This window comes from Pollicipes pollicipes, unplaced genomic scaffold (assembly GCF_011947565.3).
Source record: "Pollicipes pollicipes isolate AB1234 unplaced genomic scaffold, Ppol_2.1 Scaffold_565;HRSCAF=638_pilon_pilon_pilon, whole genome shotgun sequence".
NCBI classification, from domain to species: domain Eukaryota; kingdom Metazoa; phylum Arthropoda; class Thecostraca; order Pollicipedomorpha; family Pollicipedidae; genus Pollicipes; species Pollicipes pollicipes.
Window position 1 is genome coordinate 33,987 of NW_023596730.1, and position 20,122 is coordinate 54,108.

The window sequence follows — 20,122 nt, forward strand, 5'->3', positions numbered from 1 at the left end:
CTGAGATCAGCCCCTCCAACCTGCTGGGACAGGGCCTGTCCCTCCCCCGAGACTGGACCCGAGCGTACTGCGGGCAGCACCCCTGACCAGCCAAACCACGTGCAGTCCAGTCAGACTCTGGCTGCCGATCCGTGAACCAATCAAACCCGCGCTGGCAAACTGCGCTGGTAGAGGCGTTTCTATGCACGTTTTATTGGCATATTTGTTCTCAAATAGGCGCTGGACGCGGCACCGTTTTTTATAACATATGAAAAGCTCATCCACGATCACAGTCGCACGGCGCCAAACGATGTCAACAGACAACAGCAAAGTTTGGGTTGAATCACCTGCATCACAACCAGGCACGACACAAGCCGAAAAAAAACAAGTCAGACCGCGGCTAAGTTTAAAACAGGACCACTCCGGCGCGATCGAACACAATAAATCAGACTGATCCACCAATCATGACACGTATGTCATCTGTGACGTCATAGGCGGGCGTTCAGTGCCGTCATTGGCAGGCGTTCAGTGACGCCATCGGCTGACGTCCAAATGTCATCAGCAGGCGTCCAGACGTCATCGGTAGGCGTCCAGACGTCATCGGCAGGCGTCCGGACGCCATCGTTAGGCGTCCGGACATCATCGGTAGGCGTCCAGACGTCATCGGTACGCGTCCAGACGTCATCGGTACGCGTCCAGACGTCATCGGTAGGCGTCCGGACATCATCGGTAGGCGTCCAGACGTCATCGGTAGGCGTCCAGACGTCATCGGCAGGCGTCCAGACGCCATCGGCGAGCGTCCAGTAACGTCATCGGCGGGCGTCCAGTGACGTCATTGGCGCACGCCGCCGGCGCCGCCGCATTCGTGTATGCATGGCACCGGGGCTGGAGCAGGCCCCTTCCCAGCTGTCAGCGTCCTTACCGGCCGGCAGCGGCCCCAGCCGCAGCAGGGCAGCAGCTCAGCCCAGTGCGGCAGACGGGAGCGGCGCAGGGCGACCGACACGCCGCGGCACTTCTCGGTCGGGTAGAACCGGTAGAGCCGCTCCAATTCCCGGTCGGGTAGAGCCGGCGGGGACAAGCAGTGTGATGTCCAGCGCTCACTTCTCGGTCAGGTAGAACTGGTAGAGCCGATCCCGTTCCCGGCCGGGTAGAGCCGGCGGGGACGAGCAGTGTGAAGTTCGGCGCTCACTTCTCGGTCCGGTAGAATCGGTAGAGCCGCTCCCGTTCCCGGTCGGGTAGAGCCGGCGGGGACGAGCAGTGTGACGTCCAGCGCTCACTTCTCGGTCAGGTAGAACCGGTAGAGCCGCTCCCGCTCCCGGTCGTCAAACGTCGGCACGCACGCGAGCCTGGTCACCTCCGAGAAGCCCTCGTCCTCGGTGGGCTCCTCGTATCGGGACCTGCGACATCCGAACGAGCGTGGACAACCGTGTCTGGGTGACACGCGTCCAGACCTCTTCTTCACTTACGCAGGATGTTGTTCGGCCGCGCTTCTGAATGCCGCCCAGAGCTACTAAGTATAACATTTGGCCGGTCCAAGAGCCAGTCAGACCATCATCATAGGATCATCAGAAGCAATCATACAATACAATGATCATATAGCGTCATACATAGCGGGTTCATGAGGGAAATTTAGTTCAGCGACCTCTCCTAGCCTATACGAATTCCAAATCGGAGGTGTCTTGATGCATTGTTTTGTGTTCCGCGTCCAGGCAAGTGCTGTGCTCGCTTGATCAGTTGTGCGAGTCAAGACCATGATGTCTGAACCATGTATGCGTGTAACCTAGCGACGTTTGTTAAATATAGCCTTGCTTTCTCATTGTGTATGTAATATCCTGATGACGGCCAATCGCAAGCCGACCATTCCAGCTGCAAAAAGACGCATCAGTGTCCCCATATCGCCGTCGCTTTTCTGTCGTTCTCGGGTTCCCGATCTTTTTGCGCCTAGTCTGCTCGTGGACTTCTATCTAAGCAGGCCGCACGGTGAGGGCCTACACATCTGATAGTCGTTTTTGACATCAAGGCGTTCATCAAGGCGTAATGCACATGCAGAGCCTTACTTGAACATGTTGAAGACCATTTCGGTGACGTGCTGGTGACTGGGATCAGTCAGCTCGCGAAACTGAAACGGTCCGACGCCAAGCTACGGTCAGGCCAGTACACAGGTCAGGTCAGGCCTGAATGCAGGTCAGGTCAGGCCTGAATGCAGGTCAGGTCAGGCCTGTATGCAGGTCAGGTCAGGCTGGTACACAGGCTAGGTCAGGCCAGGACACAGGTCGGTCAGGCCAGTACACAGGTCAGGTCAGGCCAGGACACAGAAGAGGTCAGGCCGGTACACAAGTCAGGCCAGAACACAGGTCGGTCAGGCCAGTACACAGGTCAGGTCAGGCCAGGACACAGAAGAGGTCAGGCCGGTACACAGGTCAGGCCAGAACACAGGTCAGGTCAGGCTGGTACACAAGTCAGGTCAGGCCAGTACAAAGGTCAGGTCAGGCCGGTACACAAGTCGGGTCAGGGCGCTATTTCGGGCGAGAGACGAGAACACACCGAACCTCGCAAGAGCCCAGCACGTTCACAAATCCCGGGCCACGTACAAACCGGCTGTGACGACTCCCGGCATGGAGGCCAGAGCTACGACACCAAGCCGTCCACACAACACGCGCTTTGCAAACTCATGTCGCGTGCCGCCGTTAGATAACATCGCGCCGCGAGTGGGCGGCCCGACGTCGCTACCTTGTTGTTGTGCTTGGCCTGGGCCAGCGAGGTGGTCATCAGCAGGCATCGGACCGGTACGCCCAGGCGCCGGCCCAGCGCCACGTACCGCTGCCGACTCTCCCGGTCGCCGTTCGTGTTGTCGACGGCAGCGCTCTTGCCCTCCTGCCGGCCGACCGACAGACAGACACGGTCAGCGGGACTCTCCGGGCTCGGCCCCCGTCACGGGTGACACACAGACAGACACGGTCACCGGGACTCTCTGGGCTCGGCCTCCGAGGCGGGTGACAGACAGACAGACACGGTCAGCGAGGCTCCACGGGCTCGGCCTCTGACACGGGTGACAGACAGACAGACAGACAGACACGGTCACCAGGACTCTACGGGCTCGGCCTCCGACACGGGCGACAGACAGACAGACACGATCACCGGGACTCTCCAGGCTCTGCCTCCGACACGGGCGACCGACAGGCAGACACGATCAGCGATACTTTACGAGCTCGGCCTCCGACGCGGGTGACCGGCTCGGCGCTGAGAGGCTCGTCGCCCCCATAAGCTACAGCACCTGCCAACCGTTTGGTCTTGGAGCCTTCGGGCCAATCATGGCAAGGCCTCTGTAGAAAGCATGTCCGTCACGTCCGAGCTGAATGAACAGGAGCATGCTGAGGAATCAAAACATTCATGTGTAAACCTCAGGCCAGCTGGTCCCAAAAGATGAAACGACTAGCACCAAACCTCCAAACCAGGGCTGCACATACCGGCTGGAACACCACCGTGTGTACGACCTCGACAGGGGCGGTCGGTTGTAGCCCCCCAGCAGCGTGGAGCCCCTCTGGCTGAGACACCAGCGCGAGCGCCGGGCCGGGGCGCCCACCCGAGCATCTCTCTGTCCCTACCTTGACAGCCTGCTCCACCACTTGGACGCACTTCTGCCAGGACTTGAGCGTGTCTCTGTTGGCCGGCACGTAGCCAGCCGGCACCAGCTGACGCCGGGTCACGTGACTCTTGCCAGAACCGGGCGGCCCCACCAGCACGACCACCTGCCGGTCACGTGACCTGAGGCGAACCGCCGGCACTGGCGGGTGCCACAGCAGCGCCGCGGTGCGCCCAGAGGTCGGTCGCGAGGGGCCGGTGCGCGAGCCGATGGCAGACGGGGCTGACCTGGGCATTATCGACCCAGCGGGCTGGGAGGGCCAACTGGTAACAGGAGCAGGTCCTGGCTAACTGGACCCACCGTCGCGCACAGGACAGCAGAGCCGCGCACGGACCGACGGACAGCGCTCGACACTCCGTTCGGGATCTTGACGCGGCACACCCGGTGACGCCGCACCGCGTCACCCTCAGACAGCGTGACGTCACACCGGCGACGTCACAACGCGCCGGGCGATGTGGCGTCACGCCACGCAGACTGCAGCTGCCACTTCACACACCGCTGTCCACTCATCGCCAACCAATGCTCGAAGCTCGGGCCAAGCGATGACAGAGGAGGCGAAGCGGCCGGCGGTGGCTGGCCCCCGGTTCTGTCCTCAACAGCAGCGCCTCACCTCTTGTTCCGCCCTGGCAGCGGTCTCTGGAGCCATCCGCTTTCCTTCGTCGACGGCGGCTCGCGGGTCGAACGCAGGCAGCTGGTATTTGGGCGTGGCCGGGCGTCCTGCGCAGCCGCCACACGCATCATGGGCGGCACGGGCAGTCAACCACGCACCAATCTCCCGGGCACATAGCACTGCGATGCTGTTGACGTGATGTGGGAAAATCCTGCACAGTGCATGCAGATGACGAACACTTCAAAAATTGCACTTCTTGTTACTGAAAACTGCATAAGCCTGCAAGCAGCGGTGGCAGATACTAGCGTATTGTCGGCATGACGACCGGGGCGTGGCACCCGGTTCGGGTCTGGTCTGGTCGGGTCGGATCGGGTCGTTCCGTTGGTCCGATTCGGTTCGGTTCGGTTCGGCTCGGCTCGGTTCGGTTCGGTTCGGTTCGGTTCGGTTCGGTTCGGTTCGGTTCAGGGTCGGGGTCGGGGTCGGGGGTCGGGGTCGGGGGTCGGGGTCGGGGTCGGGGTCGGGGTCGGGGTCGGGGTCGGGGTCGGGGTCGGGGTCGGGGTCGGGGTCGGCGTCACGGTCGTGGTCAGACCGGATCGGCCGGGTCGGAACGAGTCGGAACATATTATGTTTAATGCATTTTACGTACCAATTTTTTCATTGAAGCAGACAATTTTCGTACAGTACGATGCAACACATGCTACCCACGCCTCCAGCTCACCCAGAAACAGCTCCTCGGGCGTGCAGAAGCGGAGGCCGATGTTCAGCGCAAACAGCCGATCAGAGCAGGAGAAGTCCTTCTTCCTCTTGGGTTGCCAGCCCTCCAGACGGCCAGCAGCGTCTCCGCAATAGAAGCTCTCCGACATGTCGACCTTGCACGAGCCGTTACCCTGCGACGCAGCACTGTGGTAAATCGCTGGTATCGCTGTGGTGAAAAGGGGCGCTAAAGAACACACTTCGTCTTGGTGCAAGCTCACTCGACCTTTACATAAGATTTTTACAATTTAGCGGACAAAACATGGTGAGCCTGAATGGAGCATCACCTTGGGCATCCGGTGGGGACGGGAATGCCCGGGTCAGAGTGACCGCATAGCAGGACAGAAGGCAACACACCACGTTAGTAGATGAACGACAGCTGGATAGGGCTGTACCACGCAAGGGTGGTGACACGGGAGGAGCACGAGAGGTGCCCTTACGAGGGCGACTGCATGACACAATATTGAGAAATGCACCACGTGAAAGGCCAACGACAGACAGATGTATGTTATGCAGCCGTGCTTTAGCCGCAATGAAACGCGAGTGGTGACCGAGAGTAACGACAACAGCAGCGACAGCGGTTGTTGCTGGAGGCGGACCTTTGTGGTCAGGTACTCCCACATGCCGGGCCGGGGTTTGCGGAACCAGCGGTCGCCAGGCGAGATGAGACACTGGACGGGCACGCCCAGCCGGGCCGTGATGTTGCGCAGCTTCACGCGCAGGTCCTCCGGCTGCAGCTTGTTCTTGCTGATGCCCATCTGTAACACCACAGCTCTTCACAACGTTAATGAAATTTGATAAGGCGCACAGAAAGACGCGGAGGCAGACGGGACAGATGTTATTATCTGAGGTTAGCACACAACAGATAGCACACTGATGTAGAACACAGTAGTTTCTACGCCACAGGTGGCCGGTAAAATCTGAATCGCTGACTAGACAAAATGATTGGCCTGTGTCATTAGAACCTGAAGGAGCCCACACAAATGATAAGAGGACTGGCAAGTGAAATAATGGAGATGAACTTGCAGTGTATGTTACCTGATTCGTGATAAACACGATCTTGAAGCCACGATGGACGAGTTCCTTAAGCTTTCCCGGAACCTCCGAGCACAGGATTTGCCAGTCGTCTCGATCTTTCGCGAAAGTTCTTCCAGACTTTGTAGTGATAATAGTACCATCGATATCGAATGCGGCGATCTAGAAGATAAAAACCGATCATGTACAGGCCGCAATGAAAATGGATGGACAGAAGTGGCACAGTGTCTATGTGCCCAGTTTGGGCAGCGACATGCATAAGAACCTAGTGTGAGTCCGACGAATAGATGCTAAGCATGGTGTAGTACCAAGTTTACACCACATTACTATGATGAGACTTACTCTGGCAGCCGGCTTCACTCCTTTAGTGATAAATAAGAGAATTCCATCGTTTTCCGCCGACGTCCACTCCTCCTCCTTGGTCTCCATCATGTTAGGTTCAAAGGACTCCTCTGCTGTAGCCTCGGAGCGCGGCCGCTTTAGAGAGGACCCGTCCTTCTCTCCGGAGGTCCCATCTTCACACTCCTTGCGCTTGCCAGCCTCCGACTGGCCTCGGCCTGGCGTCGGGCTGAACTGCACGACAAACTCGTGTCGGCCGCTCAGCAACTGCAGACTGTCACCATGTCGGAGGGTGGCTGTCTGGCCGGCAGTCAGCTCCAGCCCACCGGCAGCTGACGGGTTGGCACCGAGCACCCGCAGTGCGATGGAGCCGACATCCAGGTCCACATCACACTCGACTGCAGGCAAAGGTGAAAGTGTCAGCAGCTGGCAGGCTTGCTGGTGCAGGCACTTCACATGTAATAAAAAGCTAAGGCATAAGTGTAAAATAAGCAATGCTCTATGAAATAACAGTATGCACATATTTCTGCACGACATATTTCTGCTAGTGCTTTCTATCACTAACTTTTGGTCATCCATTAATGACACAACCTTGGTTGGGCTCTAAATGAGATCATCCTACCAGAAAGATAGCCACTTATCCCAAAACAATATTATTTGGGGTTGGGTGGAAGAAGTAATCATAACAAAATGCATGCAAATCAGCAATGCATCATTATGCACATGAAAAACAAAGCTGTCATATCTCAAGGCACATCTCAATGATACCTCAGTTGTTTGTTGTTCTGGAACAATGCAAGGTAGCATGCAAATATCTTACTTGCCTTGCTTCTTAGAGCATCGAGTATCTTGAATTTTTGTTTCTCGTGACCTTCCCACAAACTGCTTTCCTGCACACAGCTTCACACTTTGACCACTGTCTACATTTTTCAGGATGCAACTGGTAAATGCCATTTTTGATGGTTCTGTAACTACCACATGATGACCATCAGAACCTGTGCACCAAATAATTGCAGACAGATGTGTTTATGAGACTACAGTACAGTTAAATAAAATGTATAATTCTAGAAGCACTCATTCAATTTGAATTCTCCTTATTAGACCTCAAAACACCATCAAAAATCAGAGAACAGGGATGAACCATCTCACATTCAAAAATAGTCAGTTAGTCATGCCTAGTGATCAGCTGAAGACTGCTCAGGTTAGGTTGACACTAAATTAACCTACATGTTTGATTTCCCAGTGATGTCGCAAATTATTTGGAAGACGTAAGGTGCATTTGTAGCATTCCACGAATGTTGTATAATACGTATCGTCCGTATATCTGCGCTGGACGTGTTCACCGTATGCGTTTTCTGTCAACATCTCGGTACCTGTTGTGAAGATAACTCTGCGCACACCAACACAAAGGTTTTCGCTTGGAGGTACTATGCGTACCGTGCGTACCCTTGACGACGCAAACTGCGAAGCATGCTGTTTGTAAAGTGTGAAACACCTTTTTATCACATCATTCGTGGTTGTTCCGCCTTCCGGTACGCAAACCGACTTCTTAAAACCGAATCTGATGCGCTTTTTCTGTCTCACTTAGATCAGCTCATATGCAAGATTCAGCACGTGCAAGAAAGATACTCTGTGACGTCACGTAAAATTTTTGTCGTCCAGTTCACTTAAGCACCAAAACGTGCAAAATCTTAGGCATCATGGATGACGTCAACGGAATATATTCTTTTTCTTCCTGGTTGGTGCGAGCACATCAGTAACTTTAAATGGATTGCTCTAACTTCCATATTTAAAGATGTTGGGGCATGCATCAGAAGTGACCGAAAAGGCTCACTTAAAACTATTAGTATATTTAAGTGCAAAAGGCTGCTCTAAACATTATAATTTCACTGCTTGCTGAATATCTTGCTCAGTACGGCACCGTTTGATTGCGTAATGGAACGTTCAGATGGCGTCAGAGTTGCTGTCAAATTGCCCGTGTGGAATTGCCACCGTAGCGAACAGGCAGACTTAGTTGTATTGCCTCAACTTGCCTATAGATAGTTAGGCCCTGCATGTACGCAGAACTGGGATGCCGTTACGTCCGCGAGTTGTGACCCTTGCTTGCATATTTCCTCTTGCATATTGGTCCGAGGCTTCATACTTTTGTTCCTTACATTCACATGGTCGATTCCAGTGTTATTCGATTTCCAGTCTTATTTCCGTCATAACTAGAACCGATGCCCGGTTGCACAGCCAGAGCCTTGGCAAAGGGGGTACGGTTAACAAAGGACTTCCTGATAGTGAAAGCCCCCGTCAGGAAAAGAAAATCGCCGGATAGGACGCACTTGTTATTGAGGGTTCGTTTTCCTTTGCTATTCTCTTATTTCCACCTTCTATAACTGGGATAAAATCCGGAAGCTAACGTGAGATCCATTCCGCCGGAAATTCAGTCAATAAACTGAACGAATCATACGTTGAACAGCTGCATGCATTAAATCGCCGGCGCTCTTCATTTCACAATGGTGTAGTGCACTTTTCCCAGGCCGAGGCAACTTCGAAGCTGTGTCATAATTTCTGTCTGGGCTCTACAGATATATTAAGGATTTCACGAATGTAGGTTGCAGGTCAAAATAGATCATCAATTTGTATTAACATGGCCGAGCCATCTTTGTCTGAGACTAATCAACATTCAGTAAGAATCGATTTGGGATATAAATGTGGTAACGTAATTTTGAGCAGGTGCGCTCGCAAGTCTAAGCAGAACAAAAAACTAGACGCCAGACGTTGCAGTCCCCGTGAGCCACGCAACATCGGACCCACAGCTCACGCTGAGCCTCGGCCACCGAGTGGACAAAACTAATGACGCAGGTGAAAGAAGGACCTTTGAATGCTGGACATCAGATTGTATATTCAGAAGCCAGCCTGAAAGTATATTTCACCTGTGGGATTTTTAGATTCATGATAAAAACGGATCAGTCTTTACAGGACCGCGAAGTGGTGCTGGAATCTGGTGGTGGGACTGAAAGGGTAAAGGTTGAATTTCTTCTTCATGTGGCTGCAACTGTTTTTCTGTCTCTGTCTCTGTCTGGATCTGACATGTAACTGTTAATCTGTCTGAGTTATCAGAGGACAGCCTCAAATTCGTAAAAAGTCACCCAGTCTAGCCTTTGAATGGTACGAACAGCGGCATAGCACGACAGAGAGCCAATTGTTCGGTGTTGGCGGTCTCAAGTCAACTCAGACACCATGTTGTCTCAAGGGTTGCTCAAACGGTACATAAGGCCCCCTGACTGATATTTTAGGTCATGACCCTACGGAACGCGATTTTTCATGTGCCTTTCAGCCAACCCTTCGGGCCCTTATGCCCTCCAACTGGGCCCTTGATCGCCGGTTCCGGTGAGCCGCCCGAGCCCCTCTTCGGACCTCATCGAACACTGCCCTTGGTCGGCTCAGGTCAGCTGGCGAATACAGTACCCCCATTACACACGGTGGGCCACTGACAGATACGGAGGCCCCGACTACTGTAAATCACTGGCCCGCCTTTGTAGCTGCTTGAGAAGTAACATAAAAATCCTAATATAAATATGTATGATATAGTATATATAATATAATATACATGCTATAATCAACATAATATAAAATAAAAAAAAACATAAAAAAGAAGAGATGACTGCCCTCTGAGGACAATTCAAGTCCTCTGTGGTGTATGGTATTGTAGTGTGGAAATGGACGAATCCATTGGCGGCATGTCACATTTGCATCCATGAGCGTCACTCGTTGATACGAACGTTTCATTGTGATGTGCTCATCGGCACATTTGTTCATGTCGTAGTAGTGGATATCTGTCAAACTGTGCATTGTGGATAAGACTGGAACTGAGTGATATGGAAGCATTGTAGCATTGGTAAGATAGACAGAAAACAATACAGGTGTGAACAACATGAAAGGCTTGGAATTTCCGGCTTGTAAAAGAAGGCGCGTCGATAACGGACCGACAGCCGAGCAAAGGGCCATCGTTTGAGCTTTACACGGGCTATTTGCATGCCGCATGATGAAAAAGCGGAATCGTTTAATGCTGCGTGTAACTACGGAACCAGTCAAGTATGCATTCCAGTGTCACCAGTCCGCACTGCGTAGCTTTGAAAGTGCACCAAAGACGTTCGGTGGCCATGCATGCAGCAAGCGTAGAGTTAACGCGTTTGTTTTTGCCGCCGTGGACTCGGCAGCGGAGATACGATTTCAGCATCATGAACCGCTGGAGGCACGCGCGTAAATCATTGTGCACAGGGACAGGGGGTCCGCACATATAAGCTGAGGGGTACGTGTCCCGTTCACCAAATATACGGCATGCACCACTAGGTGCGTAACTAACTACTGACAGTCAAACATTTCGGGTGGAAATGTAAAAATTAGATCAAGAACGTGCAACGCTATTTCACAGCACTTAAAGACATCTTACACATTTGCGGCACAGGACCCGGTTTTAAATGAACATTTTTCAGCTTTAAGTTGCGCGCCCTGCTTGGGACGTGTAGAGTTAAACTGTGCATTTTGAGCCATCGTAAAAATATAGATGGCACGACTGCGGTGCCTTATGCCACCGGTGTGTTGGTGGGTAAGGAAATTATCCGGCTATCAGTTGGGCGCATATCCGTGTCTAAAAAGATCCAAACGACAACACGCTGTCCGTGCATGATAATGATATGTATATTTTCAATACTACATGATTTAATTATCGATACGTGGTAAGTACGTGGTTTATATATATATATATGGTTTATAGATAGATAGGTACGTGGTTTAGTCCCAGTGACAAATCATCGGCGTTAAAAATATTGCGTATTGTCCGTGTTCAGTGATGATAGGATGGGTGTTTAGTGATATAGACTGGGTTGGGCAATGCTTTGTTCAGACCGTCGTGATAAGCTGCGCTGTAAAAAGATTGCTCGATATCACATCTAACGGCAACCAAAGGAAGTAAGCACGGGCGGTGAAAACGGAGAAGGGGACACATGCGAAGCTGTTCCCATTATCTGCCCCGCACCGCCCTGTCCTCCGCTCGGAAAAACCGCAGCAGCAAGTGTTGGATGAGTGCACAAAGAGTGATCAGCTGCGTCCTAGGTCCATAAAATGTCATGTCACGGAAAGGACCAAGGGACAAACCATGCCTCCAAGATATCCCCAGAGCGTTCGTCGTCAACGGAAGCATCTTAACCCAAAGCCAACAGACCCCATGGTTCTATGACAGATTCCACTTACAATCGGATGTCACTAGCGCGATGTCACGTTCGCCATGTACGAAGCTATGCATTTTGCACTGACCTGCCTGCCGGACTCGCGGCATCTTTTACGCGGTCTGTCTTATCTTACTTACGGCCGCAACTGTTCATGAAATTGAACCGATCAGAATAAAATCCACCGGAACTGTCGCAGGCATGAAAGGCACCTGCTGGTGATATCCGTGCCCAAATGTTGGCCCACAACTATACTGATCACATTCCAGCTAAGAGACGTATACACGTAAAAATAAGATATAGAGCATGCAATGGCATTTTGCTGACCGGTCCCGTCTGCAACGCCAAGAACGTCGGAACATACATACCTATACCAGCATAGAGCCTATATAGACATATATGTGTATATATATATATATATATATATATATATATATATATATATATACAAACACATGGGGGTTCACATACGTCTGTACGTCATCTAAATGTCTGACAGGTCCTATCTGGCTTGTCTAACGTTTCAAAACAGGCTTCTAGCTTATTTTTTGTTTTCTTCTTTCCCTTTAAGAACGGCTGCCTCACCTTATAATATTTGTTCTGACATAGAATGCATGCATCTACCACCCCCTGCCTGAACTATTTCGAAGATCCGATCGGGCGTGAACTGTCGGAAAAACAAAGTTTTCCCTGGAGGGGGAGGGCTTTCGTAGTTTACTGAATAAGGGGGATTTCAGGTCATTGGTTGGGCTACTCCCTACCTAGTTGAAATAGTTCCTCGACGTCACGATCTAGACCGAACATTCTTTCGTGTATATCACATCGTGAGTGCGCCTACGCAGAACATCTCTGCTTAAATCCTCTTGCGAGTTGAATTACACATAATGGTGCTTCAGTGTGTAACAGGTTATGATTGCATCTTACCAGAACGGCTTGTCCGTTTAAATCCACTCCCGGTTGGATGTACACAGAAAGAGCCTCTGTGTAAATCCACGCAGATCCAATTCAATTTGCTCGCATGTTCAATTTGCCTGCGTAGATGTACTCCAAAGGGTATCTACGCGACATAGTGTCTATGTATAAAATTGCTCGGATTTGAATCGATTTACACAAAAGTGGGATTTTGTGTACATCCAAAACGTATTTGATTTAAGCAGAGGAGCTGTTCAGAATAGATGCATTCATCAGTCAATTTACACGGTCTTTTTTAACCTCTTATCTATGTGAATAATGTTTATCGCTGATGCGCCGAACAGCTTACGTAATCTGTTACCTACACGTTGAAATTTTTACTGAAATTTGGTAGCTGTACGTGAGTTCTGAAACGACGCTTATGTTTCGATAGCAATAACAGAATGTCGCGTCATGGTCCAAGTGTACACCACGTTCTCACCACGATTCTTGGTATTCCTCAGTTTCGCTGCTGACATTGGAATAGGTGAATAAGCAGCGTCGGCGCTGCCTTCGGCTTAAAAGGAGCCAATTTTTACGGAATGAGTTCTTGTTAAGTGCGGGGTATTACCATACCGTAGCACCCTAGACCAGAACAAGTTCGTTCATGCGTTGTTCGTCAGTTGTATACAGTGCCTTCTGGTGTATGCGGCCTGCCCATATATTACGTTACACATGGAGAGGGCGAGATGAAGCATAACCAAAGCACAATAGAAGGAGGGACTGAATACTGTAATTGTGAGGTTAAATGCGGATTCCAATGATGTTGAAATTTTTGCTATGTAACCTTTAAATCAGGATGCCATTGTCTTTTTGTTTTGACAGCCTCATAGCTGTGTGGCTGGTCATGCATCTCTAGCTCCAGTCTGCAAAGAACCAGGTCATTGTTCACAATGGTACCTTATGCTGCAATATTGCATTACTCAACTGATAACATTAAGACACTGTACACCAGGTAGTACTTACAAATCAATCTTTTAGAGACATCTTGTTATCTTAAGTCACATTAATGTGATCCCTTTCAAACCCTCAGCCAAGTGTTTATTGGTATCCAGCATGATTACCTATAGTGAATCCATTGTGCAGAGTATGTATTGTACCTCCAGATGCCTTCCAATGCAATGCTAATTTTAGAGAGGAACAGTGCAGAATGTTCTGTTCCAGTATTTCTTATGGGTGGCTCATACAGGTCACCATGATATATCACATATTGGTTTAACTAGGGCTGTTTTCTGTGGGGTTGATGCAAATGATGCCATCATGGAGAACCCTGTGATAGGTGGTATTTGTCTAGCACACCCTTCTGTCTAACATCTATAAGCTCTCTGCTAGCATGCTGAAGATAATAAACATAATGTTAAACCCCCAAAATGCTTGAACAGTTGGCAACTTGAAAGCTACCAATGGGATGCACCTTGTTTAATAGCCGTGGTTCAGTTCAGTCAAAACTTGTGTTGACATGTGTATCACAATGAATGCATCAACCCATCATGTTTGAAATAAATTTTAGTATGTTTTGACCAACAATTTGATATTGGTAGTCCAGGCCTGACATGTGTTACATAATAGTTTTAGATCCAGTCCAGTTCCATATACAGATAGATGCATGATCCATAGGTTGTTCCTCCAATCAGTGAAGCCTGTCTCAAGAGTGTTGGTTTCCAGGTGATGTGCTAACACACCTGATGATGACATGTTTTATGCAGAAGTGGCCAGTCACATGATGAATGACATGTAGGTGGCTGGTAACATCCAATGACCTGGATAACTCCCTGTTTTAATTTCAGGTGTTGAATCAACTTCAAGCATCTACATCCATAGCAATGATTAAGTTTTTGGTAAGCTGTATGATTTCACACCATTGAAAGCATACATTGTATTGATTGGATACATTGAGTAGTTTTTTCACATTTGCTGTATCGTTTTGATCACAAGAGTTTGTCTGCATGGTCTCTATCTCTTCTCTGGACATACTGTATCAAGCAGTGGCTCAGAAAGGTCGGTAATATGGTAACATTCTTCTTTTTCATCAGGAGGCCATCTCCCTTTGCGCATCGTGCATGCCAAGAAGTAGTAAATAGTTATGTACATTGCACACGCTCATTCTTTCCGGAGTCTGATGTGCTCCCACCTCTCTGAGCTAAGTATTTCGGAGGGAATGTGGCAAAACAACTTAAAGTGGACCACTGAATACAAACTGAAGTCAGGCACAACACATTTTGAATCGTTAACTTACGCACGATGAAACTAGTAGAACGTTGCAGTGTGTAGGTCGCTAGCTTTAAATTGAGTGGTTAAAAGCGGAAGCAGAAATATGTCCACAGATCCTAAATCATACTGACCCAAGCGACATTGCGTGACACCATTTTTGCAATGTCTGTGCGGCAGCAAGCGGCAAAGAAAGTGTTGTTGGTAGATTTTGACGTGGCATGCTTTCTGGCATTAATACCGTTAAACCCGTTAAAAAAGTTAAAAATGTGCATCGTTTACATGGAAATAAGCCAGTCATGTAACGCATGTTTCGGACCAGGGCCCTCCCCTCCACGCCACGCAAAGGAAGCGTACGCCAGGACCGACCCGTAACAGGACGTGCCCCGGATCACGGCCCCCAGTCACCCGGAGGCGCTTGCCCTCGGATCAGCTGGCGGGTCGGAGAGAGCGCCACAAAGACGGCCGGACGGCCAGCAGCGCGGTCCACGCGCGGATCGATGCGAAACGCGTGACCGCGACTTTTATGCAACAACAGCCCCAACGCGCGCGCCCCACGCGTGCAATCCACACGTATGATGAGTACCCGGAAGGCAACGCTTTTACCACTGCCTCCCAGGGACGGTATATAATGCGAGCCTGTCCGATGCAATGCAACCGACGCATTTTAGATTTCCGACAAATTGTGGCAGTGGTCCTTGATTCCCGACCAGAACGTTTTGAGTACCTTGAAGCGGCGCGAAAATTACTAAATTCTAACTGCTGAGGAATGTGACTCCAGAGACACCTAAGTATACCTAAGAACACCTAAGTTACGATGTACCTAAGTTACGATGGGTTTCACGGACTCAGTAACTGAATGATTATTGGATATCACGACTGTTTCTATACCGAGTAGCTTCTATAGAGTTGGATATCCCCGCGCCGCCGGCACGTAACGTCATCTTGGATTCGGACAAGTGAAGTTTTGGTGGAGCAAGACGTGTTGTACTCTTGCTTTCCTCGCAAGCATTTATCAGGCACAATGTTTTGCGTCTCTAAAAAATGTGACTTGAATAACTTGCCACCAACTACGCTTAAACGTGGTTACTTGTTCATGTTTCCATCCATTTGTCAGTTACAGTGTGTCCCGAAGTTGATGCGCGGTTGCGTCGTCCTAACTAACAGAGAAGATAATTGAGACCAGCTGATGATTTACTTGTCAATGTAATCTCCATGCAGTCGTATGCACTGTCGCATGCGCTCCGGCATCAGGTTGTCGAGAGTGTATGTGTATGTACTGTCACTGACGCTCCGCCACGCCGCTTGCACGTTTTGGAACAGGGTGTTCTCTGAAGCGGCCAGCAACATCTTGCTGAGCTCCTCCTTGGCAATCGCCCAGAGATTCTCGGTCGGCGACATGTCGAGGCTGTTCCTGGCTACGTGCATCTTCCAGAAGCCCGGGAAGTTGGTGCGGCACCAGTCCTGTCCACCTGGTGCGGTGCTTGGGCTATGTGATGACCCATATAACTGATTTGTATTAAGCACCATATAAATATAAATATGAGGTTATATTCCTCCCTTGGACATTCATCCATGTCACAAACTTCCTTGTCAGATTGTCCCTGCACCAAATTGTGTTTGCTGGGAAAGTTGATTCCTTAAGCATCAGACATATTCTATTATATGTAGTGTATGGTGGTAAACATAAATTTATCATTTCTTGCATTCTTAACAGCCTATGTGCTGTTAAATCACTTATTAATTATATTGAGCAATTGCTCAGCATGTTGCTTTATGATCATCAGAAATTCATGAATTCCATTCCACCAAGCGAGCAAGCAGACAAGCAAAACTTCTTTTAATGGGTTTTCTCACCCACTCAATATAGCTGAACAAAATCGACCGTTTTTGTGGTACAGCAATTTAATATTGTCAACCAGCGCGGGCACATCTTTCCCGCCTCGGTCCTCAGTTCCTGGCGCCTTCTGCTGTTTCTGTGCCAAACATTGGACGCCATCTGCTGGATCGGTAGTCAGTTCCTGGCACCTTCTGCTGTTTCTGTGTCGAACCCTGGACGCCATCTGCTAGTTCGCTCCTCAGTTCCTGACGCCATCTGCTGCTTCTGTATCGAACATTTGGACGCCGTATACGAAATCAGCAGTCAGTTCTGGACGTCATGTGTCGCTCCAATATTGAGTTCTGACTTCCATCTGCGGTTTCACTTGTAGACCACAGGCACTACCGGTTGGTAGCCTTTATGTTAAAATCTACAACCATCGAAAGTCGAAAAATGGATCTGCGAACCTCCGTCCTTGACCAAAATAAGAAACTTTTACAGGAACATTGTCCCGTTTTCCGAAATTACCCCTCCCACCTCGAAACTGGTGTCTACCACATATTAAGTTTCCAGCAATCTTCTTGAACTTTGCTGGGTGTCAACTGACCTGTGACGTCGTTTTCAGGCATATGACCGGTGTCAGCACAGTGCTACAATGATGAAAAAGTCAGAATAGTCGAATGATGTTGGAACATGTGGAGTGCGACAATAAGGTCCCGAGCAACAGGAGTGTTCTTTTAACCACCCAAGTGGCGGCACAGGGGATTTCTCAAGTGGCGCCGGGTTGACTAAATCCACCAAGGTCTGAGATATCCACGGTAGCATACAATTCAGGCAACTGGAATCCACCTTACCTGTCAGACAGGCAGTTTTTGCGGTGTCGCGCTCCACCAGTTCTCTGAGCCTGTCCCCAAACATCCGGTAATCCGCGATCTTTCATCGGCCTTTCGGCTCAGGTAGATCGCCTTTGGCACAACAGTGGCCTGGTGATGAAGCTGCTCAATCAGGGTGCCGGTAATGTAATGGTTACGGCGTCTGCGTTAACCACTGCACGTCTGGGAAACCAGAGGTACAGGGTTCGATTCCCTGCGATTCCCGCCCTTCCTGCCTAGAGTGAGAGGCAGTTGACGCCATGTAGCCTCAGCAGCTGAGTGCGTCGTAAAGCCCCAATGATACTGATACGCTGCCCAATCTGCCGGACTTGAGTTCGGCGTGTGCGGCGTTTGCCCTGCTCGACACGCATCTAGCCGTTCTTTGCACGATCGCTCTTGGGGCGATGTGCACAGAGATGAAGACCTTACACGAGCCTGAGGAACAGCGGCGTGGACAGCTCCTGCATCCTGCTGGATGAGACGTTCTTGCATGATGTATCGTAGAACCTCTTCAGCGCTGTGAAGGAAAGCTACAGACGAGCTGTGCAGCAGTCCGTGGTGTCAATAGCTCTTGAGCCGGAGGAATGCTTCTGATTATTACGGTCCTGTCGGAGTTGGGACGTCACCCTGGCGAAATGGAGACGAGAATACAGGCTGGACGAGGAGGCGTTCCCCATTGAGATCTCGGTTGGGAAGCAGGTCAACATGCCAAACGATGCGATCGTGCACAACACGGACGTGGAGCAATTCGTGGGCAGGATTGACCCACGGGTGCACCAACTGCAGAAGTGATCGAGGGCAAGCGAATCGTTCATTCTCAAGAGGACCCTGGCGCTGAAGAATGCTAGCAAAAGCGCATCCTCCACGTCGTTTAAGGAGATGGTCAGCCTAAAGAGAGAAGAGGTGGAAAGGGACAAGAAACAGGAGACCAAGTTCAAGGAAGGCGCCGGTCGCCGTCTGCCGGCTCAGTCCCTAGCCCCAGACGCCGTCTGCTGGTTCAACACCGAGCCCCAAACGCCGTCTGCCGGTTCAACATCGAGCCCCACACGCCGTCTGCCAGTTCAGTACCGAGCCCCGGACGCCGTCTGTCGGTTCAGTACCTGGCTTCGGACGTCGTCTGCCGGTTCAGTACCGAACCTTTGACTTTGTTTGCCAGTTCAGTACCGAGCCGTCTTCCGGTTCATTACTTAGCCCCGGACGCCGTCATTCGGTTCAGTGCCGAGCCCCGGACGTCGTCTGCCAGTTCGGTACCGAGCCTCGAACGCCGTGTGCCGATTTAGCGCCGAGCCCAGGACGCCGTCTGCCGGTTCAGGACCGAGCCCCGGACGTCGTCCGCCGGTTCATTACCGAGCCCCAGACACTCGCGGTGCCGGAAGCGCCCTCCGACGGCGGGCGCCGTCGGCGGGCATTTCTGGCAGCGTGGCCCGACGGCCGGGCTATTTGCGGGGTCAGAACGGCTGCCGCCCACTGTGGCGCGCGGCTTTGTGACGGTCTCCCGGCGCGAGCGCACAGCGGAGCGACCGCTGATCGCCGGTGACCCGTGCTGACCCGTGCTGACCCGTCGAGACCATGGACGGACGGTGACCTGGCCGTGGCAGGATGCTCGTCCTCCTGTACGACCTGGTCATGGTCGGCTTCATTGCCGCCCATTTATTAGTAGGTGGCGCAGTAAGAAGCCATTTTCTCTTCCTCTGCCGCCATCGTCGCGCTGTGAACATTGTCGGGGCGGAGACGCACATCGCTGAGCGGTGTAACGACTCGATCTATTGTCGGCTGGTGTCAGGAGGCCGCACTGCTGTCGGCGTCGTCTTGTGTCGTCCTGGTGTGACAGGAATGTGTGTCACGTATCCGAGGCGCCCGTGGTGTCACGTTACGTTACGGCTGCGCTGCGAATCACCGTCTTCGTAGTGGCTCCATGTGTTGTGGTACCATGTGCTCGAGCTTGATGCTGACCATTGGGCCCGAAATAGTCCCTGTACGGCGAGCCGCTTCCCCGTAGAGCACTGTTAGCCTTGGTGTGTTTGACCTTTCGATCCAAGCAATCTGCCACTGAGTAGACGCGCATTGGTTTGGTCCGGCTTTGTGCTGAATTGCCCGTAATCGTTGAGCTCCCATTTTCTGGTAACCCGGCGGGTTCGCAGTAATGCCTTGGCGTCCATACATGCGCATTCTGGGAGCTATTGCGTTGACCTCTCCCTCCCAGTCCGAAAGAATGAGCAGTGATTATTCACAGCCTACTGTACCGTTACCCGTACGGATAACACGGAGGACGCCTATTTCATTCGAAAACTGCCCACCAACCGGTGTCCACTGCGACAAACCTAGCATTTCAGTGCTCCTTGCTGCGCATTGTTCCCATGTCCGCCCATTGCGTGACAATGCGCGTCGGCGGCGGCAAGCTTAGCTAACCGACCGCGCTCTGTTTCCAGTTGTCCTTCGGTGCCGGCATGTACGCGGGCGTCTACGTCTGCCAAAACTATGCGGTGCGTGGGGCTAGGATTGCTCTGGCCAATCGCGCATTATCTACCGTGGCGTAACCTCCGCCAATCCCGAATCCCCGTCGCTGGCGGTACCACTGCTTTTTGGTGGAAACTGTATGGGGACGTTACAAAAAAAAAAAACTGCGTGTGTCTACTTTAACGCACGCCGCGCCGAACCACTCATTTGATGCAATGTTGCTTACAATCGTCCACTTAA

General features: G+C 51.2%; 1 protein-coding gene across 1 annotated transcript; it reads right to left on the reverse strand.

Annotated features, from left to right (window-relative positions):
• Positions 1 to 212: 212 nt before the first annotated feature.
• Positions 213 to 7,842, reverse strand: LOC119102136 (bifunctional polynucleotide phosphatase/kinase). The gene is made up of 11 exons (XM_037225489.1): positions 7,733 to 7,842; positions 7,184 to 7,330; positions 6,363 to 6,757; positions 6,024 to 6,182; positions 5,585 to 5,743; positions 4,951 to 5,119; positions 4,233 to 4,339; positions 3,585 to 3,728; positions 2,710 to 2,853; positions 2,037 to 2,098; positions 213 to 1,376 (listed from the first exon to the last, which is right to left on the reverse strand). The coding sequence occupies exons 2-11, from the start codon at positions 7,311 to 7,313 to the stop codon at positions 1,253 to 1,255; spliced, it is 1,593 nt and encodes a 530-aa protein (XP_037081384.1). The 5' UTR covers positions 7,314 to 7,330; positions 7,733 to 7,842; the 3' UTR covers positions 213 to 1,252.
• Positions 7,843 to 20,122: the final 12,280 nt, after the last annotated feature.